This window comes from Mchenga conophoros, linkage group LG3 (assembly GCF_057382185.1).
Source record: "Mchenga conophoros isolate Kocher_MC1m ecotype Shallow Benthic linkage group LG3, M_conophoros_male_GT1.1, whole genome shotgun sequence".
Lineage (NCBI taxonomy): Eukaryota > Metazoa > Chordata > Actinopteri > Cichliformes > Cichlidae > Mchenga > Mchenga conophoros.
In genome coordinates, this window is record NC_140528.1 from 83820343 (window position 1) to 83842672 (window position 22330).

At 42.5% G+C, this 22330-nt stretch overlaps 2 protein-coding genes across 3 annotated transcripts in view; one reads left to right on the top strand and one right to left on the bottom strand.

Moving 5' to 3' along the window:
• LOC146581170 (protein NLRC3-like) overlaps window positions 1-22330 on the top strand; it is a 222158-nt gene that overhangs the window by 128884 nt on the left and 70944 nt on the right. The window lies entirely within an intron of this gene.
• Window positions 14345-22330, bottom strand: part of LOC146581175 (protein NLRC3-like) — a 442961-nt gene continuing 434975 nt past the window's right edge. For both annotated transcript variants that reach the window (XM_085267560.1, XM_085267561.1), the window contains 4 exons: window positions 19631-19807; window positions 17717-17890; window positions 16267-16440; window positions 14345-15591 (listed from right to left, as the gene is read on the bottom strand). In XM_085267560.1, coding sequence (XP_085123686.1) covers window positions 15582-15591; window positions 16267-16440; window positions 17717-17890; window positions 19631-19807 — 535 coding nt within the window. In that variant the 3' untranslated portion in view covers window positions 14345-15581. The remainder of the gene's footprint in view (window positions 15592-16266; window positions 16441-17716; window positions 17891-19630; window positions 19808-22330) is intronic.

Consider the following 22330-nt stretch of genomic DNA (forward strand, 5'->3'; position numbering starts at 1 on the left):
CTTTTCACAAGAATCACTCTATTGTCCCTGAGTTATTCCTCAACTTCAGGGTTTAAGTGTGTTACATTCACACTATTTTAACACTGATGAAAGATAACAAGCTGATTTTCATTGCATGTGTGTTATTAGTCTGGTTTAATCGATGTCTGTGCAGTGGAGCTGCAGATCCACCAGGGCAGGTTCTCAAAGCTGCCTTTCCTACACATTTCTCTGCTATAACTGGATCATTTTTAACTACTTTGATATGAGTCCAATGATCTTTGTATCACTTTTTCATCACACTAAGTGACTTGGACAAGATGATAAACAGACTCACATGCTGAAGATGCTGTCTAATCTTCATGAGCTCTCTTGTATTTGTAAGTGTTAGTAAGGTTAATACATTTTCTGCTTGTGTGTGTGATTTTGTGTATGTTTCTTTTTGCAGTGTTTCAGACTCCTTCACAATTTTCCCACTTAAGCAGTCAGTTTTCTTTTCCCCAGGTTTGCTAACCCAAATTTAGATTTCCCACATTAAATAACAGCGTTCCTCTGTGTTCTCATCTACTGCTCTCACTCCTTTGTCCTCTCCCACTTCAACAGTCCAATAACAGGAAGTTCTCTTTCAGCTTTGTCCTGCATTCTCCACTGTCTCTCTTTAACTGCCGTGTTATTGCTCTTTGGAGCTGCATTCCTCGTCTTCAGTTAGGAGTGAAAGCTCGCTTGTCAGGTTTAGTGACACATGACACTGTAAACAATTCAACCAGAAAATTGGCCTGAACGTTTCCAATGATGTTAAACTATAACTTGCTTCCGACTGCTGCATGTAGGAAATTGAGCCAAGTCTGCTTTTCACCTAAAAGTGACAAAACTAAGACATTTTCATTATTATCATCACTGCTTAAACAACACACTTCTCTCTCTCTGGCCAGAAACACCAATTTATGTCATGTATTCACATTCATGAGTGTAAGCGTGTCTTTGTTACGTGTATGTTGTGTATTCATATTAATATTGAGTGTAAGCGTGTCTTCGTTGCCTTGATGTGTTTTTATAATCAGATTTAATTCCTGCATATTACTGAGCTGTGGATTCAAACGGTCTCACTTCTGATTCTCTCCAAAAATAATTTCACATGTAACAATTTGTGTATGTGTGCTTATTCATTCATTCATGTAATTATTAGTTTATGCATTTCTTTCTCTCTCTCCCCTTTTTTTAAAAAAAAGAAAAAAAAAGAATTACCTTTCTGTTATGATGCTCTGGACATTTCTAAACCTCCACCAGTTCAGCCTCAATTTTCAATCCAATTCCCCACACGCTCTCACTCGAACTCGTCCGGCTTGACCTCTCACTGGTCCTTGTCCCTTTTCTCACAGTTTCCTGTGTGGCCTTCAAATCTCCAGCAAACACAGGCCCAACTCAGCTGTTTCCTCTTCTCTGTTTCTTCTCTCTTGATCTTTTCAGTCTTTTCTTGTCAGTTAACTCCCAGCATGGCAAATATCACGTCCAGTGCCTTCACACAGTCATGTCACTGGTTAAGTTCCCAGCTTGTAATTCAAAGCTCATGTTCCATCAGTGGTGTTCATACATGCTGCTGCCTGACCCTTCAGTGTTTTAGGTCAGTTGCACTGTCTTTTGCCTGCTGTTAACTCTTCAAGTCCACGGTGTTCTGTCTTCTGTCTTCATCAGGAGATTGACTGTCCTTTAAGCTTCTTCTCAGGATGAGGACAGAATGAGAGGTCAAGCTGTCAAATTTTTAAGCCAAAGTCTGTTTGTCGTCCCAATTCTGTTAATCTATCATTTTGCCGCTGTACTCATGTTTTGAGGTTGAGTAAGTCCATGGGCACCTGTATTAACACACTAAAACACTTATTTAATATCATTTTCCCACACATCAGCCAGTTCCTTTTATGGGCATGCAAAGTTGTTCACTTCCTGCCAGACACAGACACACTCTCTTCTCAGACTTCCTCTTTCCACGCACTCTGCAATGAACCCACGATCTTCACCCCAGTAGTGTTATTATTACTTATTTGTTATTTTGTACAAATCACACAGAATCACTCAGATGCAGTACCCACAACGTGGTCAGCGGGGGAGCTGGCCCCAGGGAGGGGTCACTGCCCCTCCCTTCCTTCCCTCCCCATCTCCAGCTGCCTCCCTCTTCCCGCTCCACCACAACCACCCCACACATGCAGGGCCTTGGAGTAGGGGTATGTCACCAGGGTGCAGAGGAGGCTACCCCCCCCCCCCCCCCCCTGTCCCCTTCCGGCTGCCTCTGCCTCAATTTTATCCCACAACTTAGACATTCACATTACTCACACTCTCATTGCGCATACATATAGGATCTTGGGGGTGGGCACGATACACGGAGTCCAAATTACCATCAGGGTGTACACCCCACCCCTGGCGTCGTTGCCCACCTCTCAATTTTGAATACACGTAGACATTGAGGGCTAGCAGGAGGGACTATGCGCTTACCTGCTGCTCTCTGGCAGGTAGCTCCATGCCCTCCTGGGTTTTAAATGCACCTTAGAACACACATGGCATCAACACTACAATGAGCGGGTGGAGGGAGGTTTGGAGTCTTCTCTCACCCCCCGTTCTCTGCGGCCTGCTGGAGCGGGGGGCTAGGAGGAGGAGTTGGCCGTCCGACTGCGGTCTGGAGTGTGGGGCCTCCCTGCTGCTGCGGAGTCGGGGCGGTCTGCCTCCCCCCACCGCAGGGAAAAGGGTAACACCACCTGGGTCTGGGTGCAGTTCCCCCCTCCAGGGGCAAGGGTACCTAGACCCGGTTTGTAGAGTACGCTTGGGGAGTGTGACCGTGTGTACAGCGTCTCTTTATGTCTGTCTCCACGTTGGTTGAGTGTGGAGTAAGTGCATATGAGAGCATGAGGGTGGGAATGGATGTTTGTATCTGTGTGTGCCTGTATGTCTGTGTCTATATGTCAGGTTGGGTGTCAGGCGCCACCTCTCTGGGGACATCTCAGGCCCTCCAAGGTTTGGAGGCCTATCTCCACCCACCACCACTTCCCCTGCCAGTGGCGGACTCCCTCAGGTGTCGGTGCGTTGGTGGTTCTTTGTGTCTGGGGGTGGGCGTCCAAGTACACACCGGCTCACTCCTTGGCGGCCGCTTATCGGGGCCTGGAGCCTGGGGCTCGCTCGGGCCACTTCGGAGGTGGGGTGCCCCCGGCCTCTCGGCCTGGGGCTCGGTCACTCAGGCACAGCTGGCTGTCGGCGGAGCTCACGGGCGCGTCACTGCAACCCCCCCTGGCTTCTGCTCCGCGGCTGCTGAGTGAGCCCTCATCTGGGACTCTCCTCAGCTCTTACTGGGACAGTGGCGCGGCTGCCCTCTGTGGGTCTTCCTTGGTCTCTTGTGTTCTGGGGGCCTCTGGATGTCTGGAGTTTTGATCTCCTCCATACCTGCTTCATGCCCTGGAGGACGGGGCTGTGGCTCCCCACACTCCCTAGCAGATCATTACATGGAGAAACCTTTGGAATGCAAGCATGCTGATCCACACAGGTATGCACACAGGTGTACACACGGGTATTCACAGACGCGGACTACAGCTTTCTTGGCTGCTGCCTCAAAGCACATTGTGCGCTGTCTATCTTGCGTGCTGCACAATATCGTTTATTATTTAGTATCTACTGATATCTACTGCTAGCTAGTTTATTGTGATGGTGCCGTTTTTTTTATTTATTATGTTGCTCTTTGTTGTTTGCTTTCTCTTCTGTTTTTTTTCTCCATACAGGTGACCCAGGTGTTTTGTTCTTTTTTTTTTTTTTTTTCTTTCTTCCCCCCCTTCTCACCGTCTCTTCTCCCATTTGGTTTTCTTTCTCTCCCTCTCTTTCTTTCATTCTTTCTCCCTGTCCTATCCTCCAGTCATGTCTGTCCCGTTTGTAGCAACTGAAAATAAAATAAATTCATAATTATAATAAAGGTCAATCAAATGGGCCAATATGGCAAGGCCATGACGATCCACTTGGTAAAATAAATCCGCTTGGCATCTTTCTTGGCCTTAAGACAACAATTCTGATGGCTAAAGATCCAAACGGGACAGAAAAAAAAAGAAAAAAAGCTCCTTCTCAGTATGAGGACAGAATGAGAGGTCAAGCTGTCAAATTTTTAAGCCAAAGTCTGTTTGTCGTCCCAATTCTGTTAATCTATCATTTTGCCGCTGTACTCATGTTTTGAGGTTTGAGTAAGTCCATGGGCACCTGTATTAACACACTAAAACACTTATTTAATATCATTTTCCCACACATCAGCCAGTTCCTTTTATGGGCATGCAAAGTTGTTCACTTCCTGCCAGACACAGACACACTCTCTTCTCAGACTTCCTCTTTCCACGCACTCTGCTATGAACCCACGATCTTCACCCCAGTAGTGTTATTATTACTTATTTGTTATTTTGTACAAATCACACAGAATCACTCAGATGCAGTACCCACAACGTTCACACACTTAGAATCACACACTTGTGATAAACTATTTTCATCAAACATGCTGTTTAGAATCAGAAAGAGGAAGTAGACCGCACCCTGTTAAGTGCGTATACAGCCTCAAACTGAAAGAAAAACAATTAAAACCTCTAATCAATTCTCACATTACACACCAAAATCAAAAATAAGTCACACCAACATTTATTACTGAAATTCTTGCCTAGTTAAACTTGCTATTTAAACAGAGATATTTGTCTTTAATGCCTCAGGGTTTAGGCCCGACACAATATCTGCAGTATGCACAATTCATCCACTATAGACCAAAAATAAATCAGTTCATCAAAATTCACTAAAAGAAACCCAAACTTTATTTATTATGTTCTAATATATATAAGCCAGCATCTAAAAATCCACAAATTCAGCGATGTTCACAACAATATATTTATAGAATCACCAATGATTAAAAAGATTTCACAACATGCATATTTTTATTTTTATTTTGGCCTGTCCCGTTTGGCTCTTTTGCCATCAGAATTGTTGTCTAAAGGCAAAGAAAGATGCCCAACGGATTTACTTTACCAAACTGACCATCCCAGCCTTGCCGTAATGGTCCATTTGATTCACCTTTTATTGTTTATTTTATTTTCACTTACTGAATACGGGACAGACTTGACTGGGGGAAAGAAGGGGAGAAAGAAAGAGGGAAAGAGAAACAGCTGAGAAGAGGGACGGGGGAGAAGGGCAAAAGACAAAAACCAACAGAACGGGCAGAGAAAAAAAATGCATATATCAATCACCTGGATCACCTGCTGAGAAAGAAAAAAGAAAGCAAGCAGAAGAGAACAAGAGTAATAGAATAAACAACATCACAATGATATATGGGAATATGACAGTAAATACTAATATTAAACATTATTGTGCAGCACATAAGATCAACAGAACACAGTGTGCTTTGAGGTAGGAGCCAAAAAGGGTGTAGTTTGTGGGTGTGATCACCCGTGTGTACACCTGTGAGCATGGACGCGCTTGTTTTTTGTTTTTTTAAAAGGTTCCTTCATGTAATAATCTGCTAGAGGGTGTGGGGGGGGGCCACAGCCCCGTCCTCCAGGGCGTGAAGCAGGTGTGGAGGAGATCAAAACTCCAGACATCCAGAGGCCCCCAGAACACAAGAGACCAAGGAAGACCAACAGAGGGGCAGCTGCGCACTGTCCCGGAAAGAGCTGAGGAGAGTCCCAGATGAGGGCTCACTCAGCAGTCGCGGAGCAGAAGCCAGGGGGAGTTGCAGTGACGCGCCCGTGAGCTCCGCCGGCAGCCAGCCGTGCCTGAGTGACCGAGCCCCAGGCCGAGAGGCCGGGGGCACCCCACCTCCGAAGTGGCCCGAGCGAGCCCCAGGCTCCAGGCCCCGATAAGCGGCCGCCAAGGAGTGAGCCGGTGTGTACCTGGACGCCCATCCCCGGACACAAAGAACCACCAACGCACCGATGTCTGAGGGGGTCCGCCACTGGCAGGGGAAGTGGTGGTAGGGGGAGATAGGCCTCCAAACCTTGGAGGGCCTGAGATGTCCCCAGAGAGGTGGCGCCTGACACCCAACCTGACATATAGACACAGACATACAGGCACACACAGATACAAACATCCATTCCCACCCTCATGCTCTCATATGCACTTACTCCACACTCAACCAACGTGGAGACAGACATAAAGAGACGCTGTACACACGATCACACTCCCCAAGCGTACTCTACAAACCGGGTCTAGGTGCCCCCGCCCCTGGAGGGGGGAACTGCACCCAGACCCAGGTGGTGTTTCCTTTTCCCTGCGGTGGGGGGAGGCAGACCGCCCCGACTCCGCAGCAGCAGGAAGGCTCCACACTCCAGACCGCAGTCGGACGGACAACTCCTGCTCCTAAGATGCATATTTTCATTTCAACACACACTCCCAGCATCCTTCCAGCCTTAAAAGCGTCAACCAACCAACCAAGTCGAGGTTCCACGCCCGAAACCCGGTTTCTCTCAGTCAAACAAGTGCATAAAATCGTCCCGGATGACAAGAAATGGTCCTGTGACCACTGGCTATTAAGGAATGCCCCCAGTTTTCGCGGTGGCTAACCGAACTAATTCTCCACCGGAGGACTCTGACCCGTGTCCGGGCACAGAGTTGAAGCGTAACCTTCTGAGAAAATGCACTTCTTAGGGATCCCCGCCCCGTTCTAAACAATTTAATCTCTTTGAAAACACCACACAAAACCACACAAGCAATTTTATTGATGTCCAAGCCCGGCTTTATACTCAATAGGGACAAACCAATGACCAATTCCCTATTATCCTATATTCTCTTAAACACACATTGTTTCTTTTCTCTTTTACCATGAAATACCATATTACCTTTAACTCAGTACTGTCATTCTCAAAGTTTCATTATCATTACTTCAAAGCTTTACTTTATTCTAAAGAATTTAGTTCTACCACTACTGAGCCAATTTAATAGTTAAGATCATCAACTCAGCGAACAGATAATTTAGAATTCATCCAATATGCACAAATTTGCTTTTTCTTTGAACAGGTTTGTGCCTACTTTTAAATCTTTTAGACCAGTCTCCTGTTCGCCTCATATCAGATCCAACCTTCGGCCACATTTGTTCTCTCTGTTGCAAAGGGAACCGGGCGGGAAACACCAAATATTAAAACCAGATTCTTTGATCCCCATGATAGAACAGAGAAAACCTGACTCATAGTGGTCAAAACATTTATAATTCTTTTTATTCAATCATCCTCTGGAAGAGAGAGCCCTGCACAGCCCAACGGCAGTTGCAGGATCTCTAACATTAGAATCTAAAAATGTGTCTCATATAGGTGTTATTTTGGTACTTTACACATCACACAGTTTCGACAACTCCTTATATGGTACAAGTTCCTCTTTTCTGTCTGGCTTCCTGTATTTATTAATATGCTTGTATAGTTCTACACTAACTTCCTGTTTTTCAGTCTGGGTGAGCACTTAGTTTATGAGTCAAAAGTGGCCTTGCTTTGCAAACCTTCATTATTAAAGTACATAAAAAAATATGATCAGAAAATAAACACTAAGAATATATTGATTACATGACAAAAGCAATGACCTGTTTGTATTCTCCTGCTGCCTATTTAACCCACTACTCCTCTTAACTTCTATTGTGTTTTGTACCCCATGTCTCCCTTTTGTTCCATTATCCCATGCCATTCTCCAGAAATTCTTACTTTGTGTCCAAACTATTCTTTTCCCTCAGATTTCAACAATGGTATCTGCACGTCTATGTCTACTTTTTTAACAGCTGCTTTAGCCAACCTATCTGCTCTTTCATTACCCACAATACCTAGGTTGAGGGGGTCAGACCAGCACAGTCTCTTTCAGCACACATGGATATTTCACCAGTCTCATAGACACTGAGAACAATTTGTGTATGAGGACTAAAGAAACAGTCCACACATAACTGAACAAAAGGCCTCTAAAGTTCTGTGGTTGCCACATTTCCACATGACTGTTTAATTACAGCAAAAACCATAATTATAATTATCTTGATTGATATTGTAATCTTAGTTTTCAACACAATTGTTCATTAACTTAAACAATGTTACAAGATAAATATATATTCTTAGTGCTTATTTTCTGACTAGATTGTTTTATGTATTTTAATAAGAGAGGCCTTTATAAACCAAGCCCAGATGTGAGAAAAAACTAGGTCAGAGGGTGACAGGTCGCCTAGCAACAGAGGCTTTAGTAAGGGGAGGTTAAGAAACAGGAAGTTTAGTGCAGAGCTGCAGAGGCATATTAATAAAATACAGGAAACCAGACAGAAAAAGCAGAACTAAGTAACACACACACACATTAGTCAGAGCAGAAGGAGTTGTTTTGATGGAAACTGTGTGTGTCTGTGTGCGACCTATAGCAGAACTATGTATACCCATTCTGGCTTCTAATGCTTTCAGACCTGAGCGTGTGTTAGTGGGTCAGGTCTCTGTTTCCGGAAATGTACAATAAAGATCATTTTTTGAACTTGACGACTCTGAGTCGGAAGTCAGAGAATTCAAAAGAAGGGAATTTAATAGTCACATAGCATCGATTTGTCACATGGCATCGGTCTGTTAGGTTTCGGGATGAGAACGTGTTGGATGGTTACCTGTCTTGGTCTGGTGGAGGTCTCTTCCCATAAGAAGACTGATGACTTTTTCATTAACACTGAAGTGTTTCTTTTTTCTCTCTCCCCTCAGATGACTTCACACTATAACCAAGGACACCTCATAGGGGATCATCTGATTGTGGCTTCTCTAATAATCTTTCTAATAGTAATATTGTTCACTGTTATGTTACAGAGTGAAGTGAGATTAGTGCTGTAAAACTTCCATAACACTGAACAGATGCCACCACAGATATGTGGAAATCTCAGTCAAAACTAGCAAAAACAAATGAAATCCATGAATCAGAAATGCTGATTGTTGAACAGATAATTCAGTCTGTACATGAGGAGGATCCACTTTAGACTAAACTACATACAGAAACACAGGAACCAGGGCACAGTGTAAATCCAGGACCTCTGTGTGCAACAGCTGACCTGTATGAACACAAAACACTGACTGAAGTCCACGTTGATGCTTTCTGTCTGTTTAACTTTTACATTTGAAGCAACACATTTTACTTCAAACACACAGATCAGGTAGAAAACTGTGGATTAGAAAACAAGTTCATCAAGAAGGTCCTGAAGCAAGAAGTTCATCATTGCATAGAGAAAGAAAAAGGACATGAATCATCCCACGGGTATGTGCAGTCGTTATGTTATCATCAGCTAAATCATGTCTGCATACTGTGTGTGTGTGTGTGTGTGTGTGTGTGTGTTGCTTTTTTAAATCTTCTACTTAGAGTTCAAACTTGGATAGTGATAAAAACATTGCACTGCTTCATTTAATATCTAATTGAACACATCTGTGGTTGAATTTGAATCTTAAATGTTTTGATTTCAAAGATGTGGTTCTGATACGAAGGAACAGAAAGTAAATTGTTGCCATGGATACAGTGAGACAGACGCCTCAGACCCTTATTTTTTATTTCTTTGACTTTTTATTTTATTGATTCATTTCTTTATTTTTACATTTTAAAAAGTCTATTTGTCTGAATGAACTAATCCCCATTTCCCATGCTTTGTATCACTGGTCATACTGGGAACAGCCATAGAAAATGTTTGTAAAGAAGAAATCTTAAACATGAGCAGATTCTCAGGCGATTTCTGTTTCCTAACCATTGTTTCAGTGCACACGTCCCATCACTACATGTGTGTTAAAGATTCCTTTGGGATCAAAATAATCCACTGACAGTTATCAGTACAAACAGGATGCAAAAATCCAAAGTTCAGACTTCAGAGTTACTAAAACAGAGATCTGAGGAAAACTGGTTCTTCACACGACTTTTCATGTGTGAACAGCAGAGGTGGTTTCATTTTCACATGTAGGTGTTGCAGTGAGGATTGCAGGGAGACATTTGCTGAATAGCTGCAGCTCTGCTCCTGTAGACTGCCTCTGAATGTGTGTGTGGTGATAAAGTCACTTTAATTAAATGTCACCTGTCAGGGAAAACTTTGTGTTGACTGAAGAAAGTTCACTTCTCTTTCATTGCAGCTCCACTCTTATTTTTGATGCACTCATTTGTTTCATAAATGATTTCAATGATTTTGCCACAGCTCTGCATTGTCAGGTCGGAGCATGTGTGCTTTTGATGAAATGCTGATATGATGACGCTTGATTGGGGAAAGATTTCCACAGGTGGTGTTGTTGGTCTCCTTCTTCCAGTTTTCTTGTTGCTGCCTCTCTCCTCGCCTCAGTTGCTGCAGCTGTATCATGTATGTTGTTATGTTACATACAAAGAGGAATTTGTGACATTAAAGAGTAAAGATTCTTATTCTTAAATGAAGATGAATAAAGGTTTTGTGAAATAACTACTGAGTTCTGGTGCCGTCTCTGGATGCCTCGACGAATAAAAGAACCAGAGTAAAACTGATTTGGTAACAATTTATACCTATATTTCTCTATTTCTCTATTTCTCTGAATATTTATCTATCATAACTCTGTTTCTACACTCACTTTATATGAGTGCTTGTTGTTTCTTGTATATTTGCTGCTATGACAACTCAGTTTCCCTCCTGGATTAATAAAGTTTCTCTGATTCTGAAATACAGTGAGCCATTATATTTGTAGTTTCTAACTAACAATATAAAGGCTCAGAAACCGATAGTGCCACAGCACGTCCCACTGGCACCTGAAGGAACTTTTAAACAAAGGACTTTGTAATTGAAGCTTTATTTATACAGGTCGGCTCATTGAGACTCAATGTCTCATTTACAAGAGAGACCTGTTCCAGACAAACATATTAAAATTACAACAATAAAAGAAAAGTTTGTGTAATGTACTCAGTCACATTAAAAACGAGAACAAGTTCCCAGAGATGGTTTCACAAAAACATGTGTACGTCTTTTGAAGTCTGCAAGTGAAATCAACGGAGAGCCTTAAATCCTTCGGTTATGTTTTCCATGAAGACGGAGCAGAAAAGGAGAACGCCTTCTTCCCAAGCTCTGCATGAACTGATGGAACAGTGGATGTAATGATGTCCTGAGACTGCAGGCTGTGACTAAACTGTTTGCCTAACATGTACTCTGATAAATAGGAGGCAGTAACCCAGAAACAGATTGATAGATAAAATGATACTAATGGACCATCCTGTGTAAGACCAATGAGGACCAGTTAACCAGAGAACACAGAGTACAGTGGTGTGTTAAAGGTTTACAGACAGTTATAAATCTTAATGCCCCATGATGGACAAAATCCAACAGATGAAGAGAGCGAGCAGAGTCATTCATATAAATCATGTCACTGTAATCCAGGGCAGGTAAAAAAAAGGTGGCAGCAACAAGCTTTTTCCTGTGAAACATGATCTGTTCCTGGAAGAGAAGCCCAACTTCAGCCTCAGTGTCTTTATTAGATGTTCAATGTGTGGCTTATAGGAACGACTGTCATCAATCAAGATACCGAGGTATGTGTACGAGGCCACAGTTTCAATAGAAATACTTTGAGCAGATACAGGAGAAGGAAATAAAGCCGGACCCTCTTTCTGTTTGTGAACAACATGACTTTGGTTTTTTCTACATTTAAAGCCAGTCTGAGCCAGCTGAGACTGAATACTATCAACAGCTGCTGTAATGGTTTGAAAACTATGTTGATGGTATAAAATGAACAGATGCATCTAGATTTTGTGCCACACCGTTGACATAAGTAGCCCAGGACAGAACCCTGTGCACTCGTTTAGTGACATTTAAAAAGCTGGAAGAGAGACCATTGAGCTGAACGCACTGCTGATGTCCAAAAGAACATTAGAGAAGCAGCCAGCTGCTCGGTCTGAAAGGCCTATTTCCAGTAATCTCTGACATAAAATGCTGTGGTCAGCAGCTCAGCTCATAAACCAAGGGACTGGGAGCAGCTGCTGCTGAGTGTTGCTGGAGTTCCTGTGCTGTTAGATCCTCATCCTCTCCACGCAGCTTGGAAGTAGGTGAAGTTGTGCCAGAAGATTTTTTGTTGTGGTCAACAGTGTCAAAGACTTTGATAGATCAAAAAAAGAGCTGCACAGTAGTTCTTTGCATCCAGCGCTTCATAGACGTCTTTGAGAACTTTTATCGAAGCAGTTCCAGTACTGTGCAGTTTCCTAAAACCAGACTGGAAGGGAGATAAAATCCTATTTTCATCCAGATAACTTTGAAGTTGATTATTTACCAGCCTTTGAAGAACCTTAGATAAGACACAGAGTTTGGAAATTGGCCTGTAATTACTAACTGTTGAAGAATCACCAGCTTTCAGTGGGGGAGTACAGAGGCACACTTCCACATCTGTGGTAAAGCCTTCTGTTGTAGAGAAAGATTAAAACTATAAGACACTGGCTCAGCTATGATATTTGCAGCCAAGTGCAAGAAGGAAGGAGAACGATTGTGAGGACGAGTTTCTGGTGTTGGGGCTATTCAAAGCCTTACAAACCTCTTCTACTGTGACAGGTGTGAAGGAAAAGGTATCAGTAAGCAGGAACTACGAGCAGAGTTGTGTGCAAGAGGTTTACCATCAGATACTGTGCTGAACAAAGAGCAAGAAGCAACAAAGTGTTTGTTAAAGCAACATTTCAGTTTTGTCTGACACAGGAGTGGAGTCGATATTTAAGTGAGGAGGAAGCTCTGAGGAGTCACAGCTGGCAGAGACACTTTATAGTTTGCCAAAACCTCCTACGGTCGTTTGGACTGTCAGTCGTTAAAGTAAAAAATAGTTACATTGGATCTTGATGATGGAGGCAGTAATCCGATTACACAGCTAATGAAAACAAAGCCAATCAGCATCAGAGCCAGACTTCCTGCCCAGGCCTGGTTTCTCTCATGTAGGAGATCGGCCGGTACTGAACCAAACCAGGCCTGTCCCGACCTTTCACCCTGACCTGGCAAAAAGGGGCGTGTCTGTCCACAAAGTAGACACGACTCTCCTGTAAATGTTCCCAAACTGACATTGTCAGCCTGTTTAATACGACCCCAGTTCAAACTGATGCGGGCTCGGAGCGTGAGATTTTAGTGTTTCTCACAGCACCAACTACGCAGTGATCACTCAGGTCGTTGGCAAAAACTGCAGATGTGGAAAACTTACGCAGCATATTAGTTAAAAAAGGTCAATAAGAGCAGATTTATCTGGGTGTTTAGGATCAAGGCGTGTGAGGCTTTAAATAATTTGAGTCAGTTTTAAAAACAAGCAGCGTGCCTTAAAATCATCAGACACAGAAGAAAGCCAGTCCCAATGAAAATCATCCATCTGAAAGACGTCATTAAAATGCAGCTCAGATAAAAGTTGAACCAGAGACGGTGATGTGCTGGGGGAAGCAGGTGGAGGCTGATAGCAGCCAACAACAGTCTGATTTCCAAACAGATCAATAGTTAAGGCCAAGATTTCAAATGGCTGAGGTGCAGATTGAGAGAACAAGACTTGAGCAGGAAGACAGAGCTTCACATAAACTTCCAGACCTCCGCCTTTTCTGGGACAGTCTGAGAGCTAAATGTTAAATCCATCAGTTGCTACGTTTTTATCCAGTAAAGATGTGGAAAGTCTCAGAAACAACAATGATACCAGCACCGCTTGAACAGGCCCAGATTCCAATCATATCCATGTTAGGAAGCACACGACGTGATGCACGTGTAACCCAGACAGTTTTTAACATCTGCTGGTGTTTCACATTCAGCCAGAGGCCCAGGGTTAGGTTGGATACCAGACAATAATAAAAGCATCGTTATTAGACTCTAGAGCTCGTTTATAGCTGACACCACATGTAGAGTTTAAGTTCACACAGAGACGATGACATTTTTCTACAACCAGCAAACAATAAACAAGAAATGTAACAAGAGTTTCAGAAGAAGCTGTTTTACAGAGAAATGATTCCCTGAAGACAAAATTATTATTATCATCTTTATTTCTCCAGGTGAAAATTTAATTGAGATTAAAAATGTTGTTTTCAAGAGAGACCTGGCATCATGGCAGCAAGAGTCAGAAATACATCATAATTCAAACAAATACAAAATAGGAAAAACATCCTACATAAACTTCATAAAGTTTCATTAACAGACTTTGAACAATGGACTTCAAACTTCCCCCCAAAACAACAGAAACACATTTGAAGACAATGAATGACATTTATCCCTCTAAAGAAGGACTTAGACTACGATTTAATATGAATAAGAACAAGTTCATAAATGGATGCAACCAAGGATTTCATCAATCCCTGATTTAGACAACAGAACATTTGGTTTGATTTCACAAGATAAGAATGACGACTGAGTTGGAAGATTGTTTTATGTTTAGTCAAATCTTTCATACATAAAGTCGGATTACAAAATCATGCCCTAAGTTTGTTGTTTTATTCAAGGAATTGAAATTATAGAGAAAATCTGTGAAATGACTTAAAGAAAACAAACCACAAAAACTCTATGATGCTCTAAACCCCCTGGTTTAGGTCGGCAAAACTTTACTAGACCCGCCCCTGCACAGTTACAAGCTGTCAGCTACTTAGAAAAGGATCCTGGTGTTATTTGTCTCTCAGAAACAGTTCATAACTTCCCATCAACTCATTCATGTCACCTAAAAGGTAAACCTGTTTCTCAAACACCTCCTCAGCTCTGATGATTCATTTGTGGCTTTAATGTAGTGTTACATCCTGTTTGTTTGCTTCCATCTGTATACATGTCCAGATTCACTGTTGTTTCTATTCTTACATTGCTGTGTGATCACTGTTCCCTCTGCTGACTGATGTGACCTTTTGTATCTCACACTGATACTTGTCATATTTGTATCTGCGCCTAAAAGATAAAAAGTTTTCCACGCTAAAACACAGCTCCACCTCCTGCAGTTCTCCCTCTGAACCACTAGATGTCTCTGTTATCTAAATGAAGACGTGCAGCACAGCAACCACAGCAGCGCTCAGATCACACGTGTCCTGTTATTATGTATAAAAGCATGAAACAGGTGAGACAGGTGGGATCAATATTAATGTTGTGGAAATATATGAAAAAGCAACAGAAGAGTGAAAACATTTCGTGTTTCTAGAAAGATCTTTCAGCTCACAGCTGCTCACAGACTGTATTTACAAGTGACATACTGCAACTCTACAGTACATCTACAGTATATATCAAATATATTCTGTATTCAAATCTATTGAGTGATGTTTGAAAGTCTTTCCAGGTGAGTTTGATCCAGGAGGGTCTGAAGCCAGAGTCAGACAGAGACTGTGCAGAGACTGTAGAAGGACAGAGCAGCAGCAGAGCAGTCCAGATACACTGATGATCCTCTGTCAGATCCAGAGGGACACACAGGGATGATGCTGGACTCTACATTGTGTCTGACAGTGGAGCTGTTCTCAGAGCAGTTCACTCTGCAGCACTGACAGTCATCTGCACTTCTTCTCATTCCTCTGTCAGTCACTGCTGGATGAAGCTCTCCTCTCCACCTCCCAGTAACATGGCCCAGTCAGAGCGTCTCTACACACAAGCTGCTGCTGCTTCAACCTCTCTGGATCATCAGGACACAGCTCCTCCTCTCTCAGCACACACACCGTCCTGTTTACCATCATCAGCTCCACCTGCAGAGAGAAGAAGGAAGAGCAGAGGAGATAAACGAGTGTTTCCAGAGACTCTTCATCAGCTGTCAGTCAGTGATGCAGCACATCCAGTATAAAGAGCAGCAGGGACTTCAGTGCTGGGACTGTACTAGGACTCATTGTTGCTTCACTTTTTCTAATCTTTGGATTTTTATTGAAGTTGATGAAAATGTTTTTCCCTCCTAGTTTGAGTTTGGACTTTCATTCATTAGAAGAACCTTGGTGTGTCCACTCTGAGCTCTGTAGGAACCCCAACAACAAGCCCAACAATCCAGATGGACGGTTCCAGCTGTTAACTGGAGGAATTCCATCCAAACATCTGCTCTCACTAAATTCTTCCTCACCTACAGACTGTGTTCTTCACTGCTTTAAACTTGGAAATGAATGCAGTCATTGGTCTGCGTGCTGTTTTGTTCAGAGAGCTGATTGGCTGTTGACAGCGTTTGATCAGAGCGTGTCAGCTGTTACTATGGTGACCATAAAGGTCAGAAACAGGAAGTGTTTGTGTCCAATCCTGAAGCCTGTCACCATTCTCCTCTCACAGCTTCACTGAGAAGCTGCAGCTTTACAGGAAACACTGGATCTTTGTTTCATACTGACTGTGTTTAGTACAATACTGCTGACAGCACCACCCACTCACTCCATCACTCTACTGACCTCAGAGTCTCCAGTCTGTAGTCTGGACTCTGCTGAAGATCAGACAGCTGCTTCACATCTGGATCCTTCAGGTTGTTTCCGTACAGCTCCAGCTGTCTCAGATGGGAGGGGTTGGACTTCAGTGCTGCTGCCAGATAATCACAGCTGATCTTTGACAAACCACAGTCCATCAATCTGTATAAAGAATGAAAGATGTAAGTTTATTAGACAAAGTGTGAGCTTGAAATCATTCAGTGTTTCATCATCTGTTCAGAGCTGAAGAAGGTTCAGAATGTAGAAGTTTAGAAAATGGAAACTCCAAACAGCTGAAGCCAACAGGAAGCAGCTTCAAACAGGAAACTGCAGAGTTTCAGACTATATGTCCTGATGCAGCCAGTTGGATTTTGGAGATTTGAATCTCTGTTCTGTGACTAAGTCCTTGAATCATTTCTTCCAGTTGGTCCAACAAGACAGACTAAGTGTTGGACATGTGTTGTGGCTCCATTAGGGGAGCTTCTAAATGTGATGTGATGGCCCCTCTGGGTCAGGTGTAAGCCATAGGTGTCAAACTCTGGCCAGCGGGACAAATTTTGCCCGCAGCCTAATCACATTTGGCCCGCGAAGCCATAAAAAATAACTATAAAAAAAGAAATGCAGAAAACAGGAGCTTTCTGGACAGGTGGGAGAATATGATGAAAATTTGATAAATGATAAAATTTAATTCAGAAGGCTGCAAATACATTTTTAATTTAAGAAATGAATTCCACTGATGTGTTATTTAATGTGTGTAATATTAAGTTATATATATTGTTTAGTATTAAGCTTTGCTTGTTCCATATTCAGTTTTTCAGCAAAACTTGTTTGAGTCCATAAGAAAAGATTCCTTGTTATATTTGGAGGAAGATTTTTTTTCAATGAATATTAATGTTAGCCCGCGACTTTGATCCAGTTTTGAATTTTGGCCCACTGTGTATTTGAGTTTGACACCCCTGATGTAAGCTTTCTAATGCAGCTTTGATCTTCACAGTCTGCTTCATGAAACTCATTCTAACCCTGAATGTCAGAGTGTTCCTCCTTCTCTTTCCCATCATTCATGCTGGCAGTGGAGGAGATTTGGATGTTGGACTGTGTTTTGGATGATGTGTGTATGTTTGTGTTGGACTGCTGTCTGTAAAGCAAACGCACATTTTGCTTTGGATTTCAGTGTCAGACAGACTTTAAGGTGGAATGAAGAGTTGGAGAGTTTCACAGTGAATTATCCAGTGGAGGATTTTTCTTCTTCTTTGAAGGTTTGAAATGTGAACATTGTTCTGCTGCAGTCAATGGACTAAACCAGAGAAGAAGAAAACAGACTTTACCATGAAGATCCTCAGTGTGGATCAGTATAATATCAGCCTGATGTCTGCAGTTTAGTGTCAGCACAACTTTCACATCATATTCATCTCAGCACAACTAAAACATGCTGACTGACCCCAGAGTTTCAAGTCCACATCCTGGACTCTCCAGGAAACCACACAGATGTTTCACTCCTGAATCCTGCAGCTTGTTGTTGTACAGGTCCAGCTGTCTCAGATGGGAGGGGTTGGACTTCAGTGCTGCTGCCAGATAATCACAGCTGATCTCTGACAAACCACAGACACTCAATCTGTATAAAGAATGAAAGATGTAAGTTTATTAGACAAAGTGTGAGCTTGAAATCATTCAGTGTTTCATCATCTGTTCAGAGCTGAAGAAGCTTCAGAATGTAGAAGTTGAGAAAATGGAAACTCCAAACAGCTGAAGCCAACAGGAAGCAGCTTCAAACAAACACAACAAGAGAAAAAACTCTGAATGTTTCACATTAAAGTCGTACATTTCTCATAAAAACAGGACAAAGACTTGAAAAAGTCGTGTTTTTCCTTCCAGGAACCACAAGGCTTCACTTTTAAAGGTGAAGTGTGAAAGAAATGGACATATTTGAAGTCCAAGACCTTTTTCCAGTCACATGATTAAAGCAGACAAACTACAAGCTCATTTTCATTCCAACAAGTCATCTTCTGACCTGGACTAACAACACTGGTCTCTATGTGCAGCTGGCTGTGAGACCAGTGCTCAGGGAGCGTCTACAAAGTGCAACACTGAAAGAACATCACACACTCATTTGCTTCCATCATCCAACCTGAAGAGGAAACAGAGACGCCTCCCCTTCAAAGTAAAAGCTGCTCCTTTTGGACACAGTATCAAAGAAAGTCTACAGTATAACATAGAAAAGACAGAACAAAGTTTTGGTTGTTTTGAAATTGTGCAGAAATGAAACTACACTAAGCTCAATTATGTGACAGACATTTCATCCCATGTCAGTTTGGCCTCATCCTGGGCCGGATTATCCAGCACACACTCTGACCACAGGCCCAGGGGCCACGCACAGCTGGGCTCCATCCAAAAGACAGGAAACAAACCAACACAATAATAAAAAGCACCATGTGATCTTCTTACATCTTCAAGACAAACATAGTAAAAACATGAGCATATTTGTTTCCTGATAAAATGATGTGACAGGTAGAACAGAGTAAAGTGGTGGTGTTACAGCCTTTCTCCCCTCTGCTGCCGAGGCTGTTAGTCTCTCCCAAACTCAGCTACAGGACTTCCAAATGAATGAAAGCAGCAGAAGTGGCTTTACAAATGAAAGAGGAAGAGGAGAAGAAGAGGAGAGGGAGGCCACCCTGACCATCACTCCAGCTGAAAACATCACACTTCCATTAAAGTTGGTGAGAAAATGTTGAGCAGGATGAGCTGCTGGCTAATCTGGAGGCTGTAGCAGCAGCTCACAGTCACAGTGGGTTTCCACTCATGAAAAAGCTCTGGCTGCTTCATTTCTCATCTCATATCAGAGACTTTAAAGCTTCACTGAAGCTGTACTGTGATGCTTCCATATTCCAGTGAGGCCTCCATAATGATTTCAGCTGTTCTGTACACACACTGTGTGCCCTGTATGGCTCAAAGTCTCTGCAGCCTGTTTTTATCTGCTATCATCAGATCTTCATCATCCTCATTCACATCCCTCACACACTCTACAGCCTCATCAGCACTGACTTCATCTTCACTGACTGATGGAGCACAACATGAACCTGTGGAGGCTGAAACACTGTCCTGTCAAACATCTCCCCGTCACCACTCCACTTCTGTCAGCCTTTAAATGAACCCTGCTCAAGTCTGTCACTTCTGTTTGGAGCCAAAAGGAAAAACTGTTGTTCAGTCGTTTGGAAAGACAACATTTCTGAAAGCACTCAAACTTCTTCACATTTGTCTTCAGACACATCCTGAACATTTAGGAACTAAAGAAAGTTTCAAACATCAAAGACATGAAATATAGAAAAACAACAACAGCCGCAGTCAGTGAACTCACCTCAGAGTCTCCAGTCGACAGTTTGGACTCTCCAGTCCAGCACACAGAAGCTTCACTGCTGAATCCTGGAGGTCATTATTTCTACTCATGTCCAGCTCTGTCAGATGGGAGGGGCTGGACTTCAGAGCTGAGGCCACAACTTCACAGTGAGACTCTGAGAGTCCACACCAAGTCAGTCTGTGATGATAGAAAATATAAAATGTGTTATTATAAAAGCAGAAAATCTGCATTATAAACACAGACTGAATGTATATGAAGACAAAACAGAGTGAGGTCATAATCTGCTGAATCTGCTCTTCACATCTGTGCTTCAGCTCCTCTTACTGTGTTTGACATGACACAACGATTGAGTCTCTCTCAGACCTGCAGACTTTTAATGAGAATCTTTGTTTGGCTTTAATCTGCAGATGAAGGAGGAAGATGGTGTCACATTTAGGCTTCCATAATGTCCACAGTCTGTCACTGAGATCTGATCCAGAGTCAGAGTGAAGACACACATTTGGACTGTTTCCTGTTTTGACTCCAGAACATTTTGAATGAGTTCAGCTCAGTGAAGAGTTCCAGCTGGAAAGATGATCTCTGTTTGCTACCTGCTGTCAGGTACGACTGTTCACGTCCACACGCAGGAAAAACCTGCTGACTGTTACCAAACGGAGCAGAAATCTCATCACTGGACAATAATGATGAATGAACTCAGAGCTGCTGATATCAGATCTGATTTCAGGGGAACTAAACACAGAAATGATTGGCTCATTTGAGCTTTCTGAGCCATTATCTGCTGCTGTGTCGCTAGTTGGCAGAAAATGATTTGTATTCCTGTTCAGGGCTTCAGTGTTTATGAGTCCAGATCCAGGTGACAGCAAGTCAAAATGATGTTACCTGTCTGTGTCCAGCAGCAGCCTGTATTCACTTTGAATATTGTTATAACCTGACATGGATCAGTTTGTCTTTGATTGGTTTGTAAATGAGCAGAGTGAAGCTGACCCCCCACCCACTTGAAACGTAAAGGCAAATAGGCGGAGCGGTTAGTGCTACGTTTGTGCAGATTTGTGCAGGTAAAATTAGCGTTTGTGCTGCTACGGTTTTAAAGATATTAATGAAAATGTAAAGGTCAACCAGCCCCCCCACATTACCCAAATCCAACAAAAGTGGTATCAAACGTTTGTGCTGGTTTGTGCTGCAAAACTTTTTGTTTGTGCTGCTATCATTTTAAAGATATTTAAGAAAATTTCTAGAGGTCCCCAGAGGTCAACCAGCCCCCCCACATTAATTAAATCAAACAAAACTGGTGTCAATCAACTGTGCTACGTTTGTGCTGGTTTGTGCTGCTAAAATTTTCGTTTGTGCTGCTTCTGTTTTAAAGATATTAATGAAAATGTAAAGGTCAAAAGGTCAACCAGCCCCCCCACATTACCCAAATCCAACAAAAGTGGTATCAAACGTTTGTGCTGGTTTGTGCTGCAAAAATGTTTGTTTGTGCTGCTAACATTTTAAAATGTTTAATAAAATAACGTCTTGATGCGTGCTTAATCATCCAGGTAAGTAAATCCCAAAAGGTTGATTCTGTTCATCTGGACATTTTCAGTTGGAGAAACGTTTCGTCACTCATCCAGGTGACTTCTTCAGTCTCAGCTGACTGTAGGTTTCCCCAACCATATAAACAGTACATTTGCATAGTGAAGGAAACTAGCGCCACTGAATGAACAATGTGCCGGGGGGTTAATTCCATGATTGTTAGTATGCAAATTCTTATGACCATTGATCAATGACAACTAATCAAAGCCTATTGATCAATGGCCATGAGTACCATTCACAGAAAGTGGGGAATGGCTACAATCACAGCATTGTAGGATGGCGAAAGATCAACCTTTTGGGATTTACTTACCTGGATGATTAAGCACGCATCAAGACGTTATTTTATTAAACATTTTAAAATGTTAGCAGCACAAACGAAAATCTTTGCAGCACAAACCAGCACAAACGTAGCACAAACGTTTGATACCACTTTTGTTGGATTTGGGTAATGTGGGGGGGCTGGTTGACCTTTACATTTTCATTAATATCTTTAAAACCGTAGCAGCACAAACGCTAATTTTACCTGCACAAATCTGCACAAACGTAGCACTAACCGCTCCGCCTATTTGCCTTTACGTTTCAAGTGGGTGGGGGGTCAGCTTCACTCTGCTTTGTAAATGTCACTGTTTCCATTGGACCTGAGTGACGTACAAAGACAGAGAGGGAGAGAAAGGAGAGAGAGGATGGAGACAGCAAAGAGAGAGCAAACACAAACAGGTGAGAGTGGACAGGTGACCAAGGTCAGCAACCAATCAGAGAGCTTCTGTTTGACCCACAGTCACTGATGATGACTGCACATAACCAAGCAGTGTGTTACTCTGATATCAAATATGGATCCTGCTCTTATAATAATGATCATCAGATGATATTATTGTGTTATTTTGTAGCTGAATACGATGTTTGTGTGATTATCAGTGAAAGAAGCAGTGAGGAGGATGGAGAGAGAGAGAGAGGACAGAGGGTGAAGTTAGAAACACTAAAAGGATTTTTCATGGATTTCATGGATGATTTGAGTGATTTCCAGCAGGACACTTAAACATGTCAGTGGACGTCCTAAAGAACATATTCACTGATATGAAACGTGTCATTGAACAGGATCAATATCAGTGGAAACATGGTGGAAAC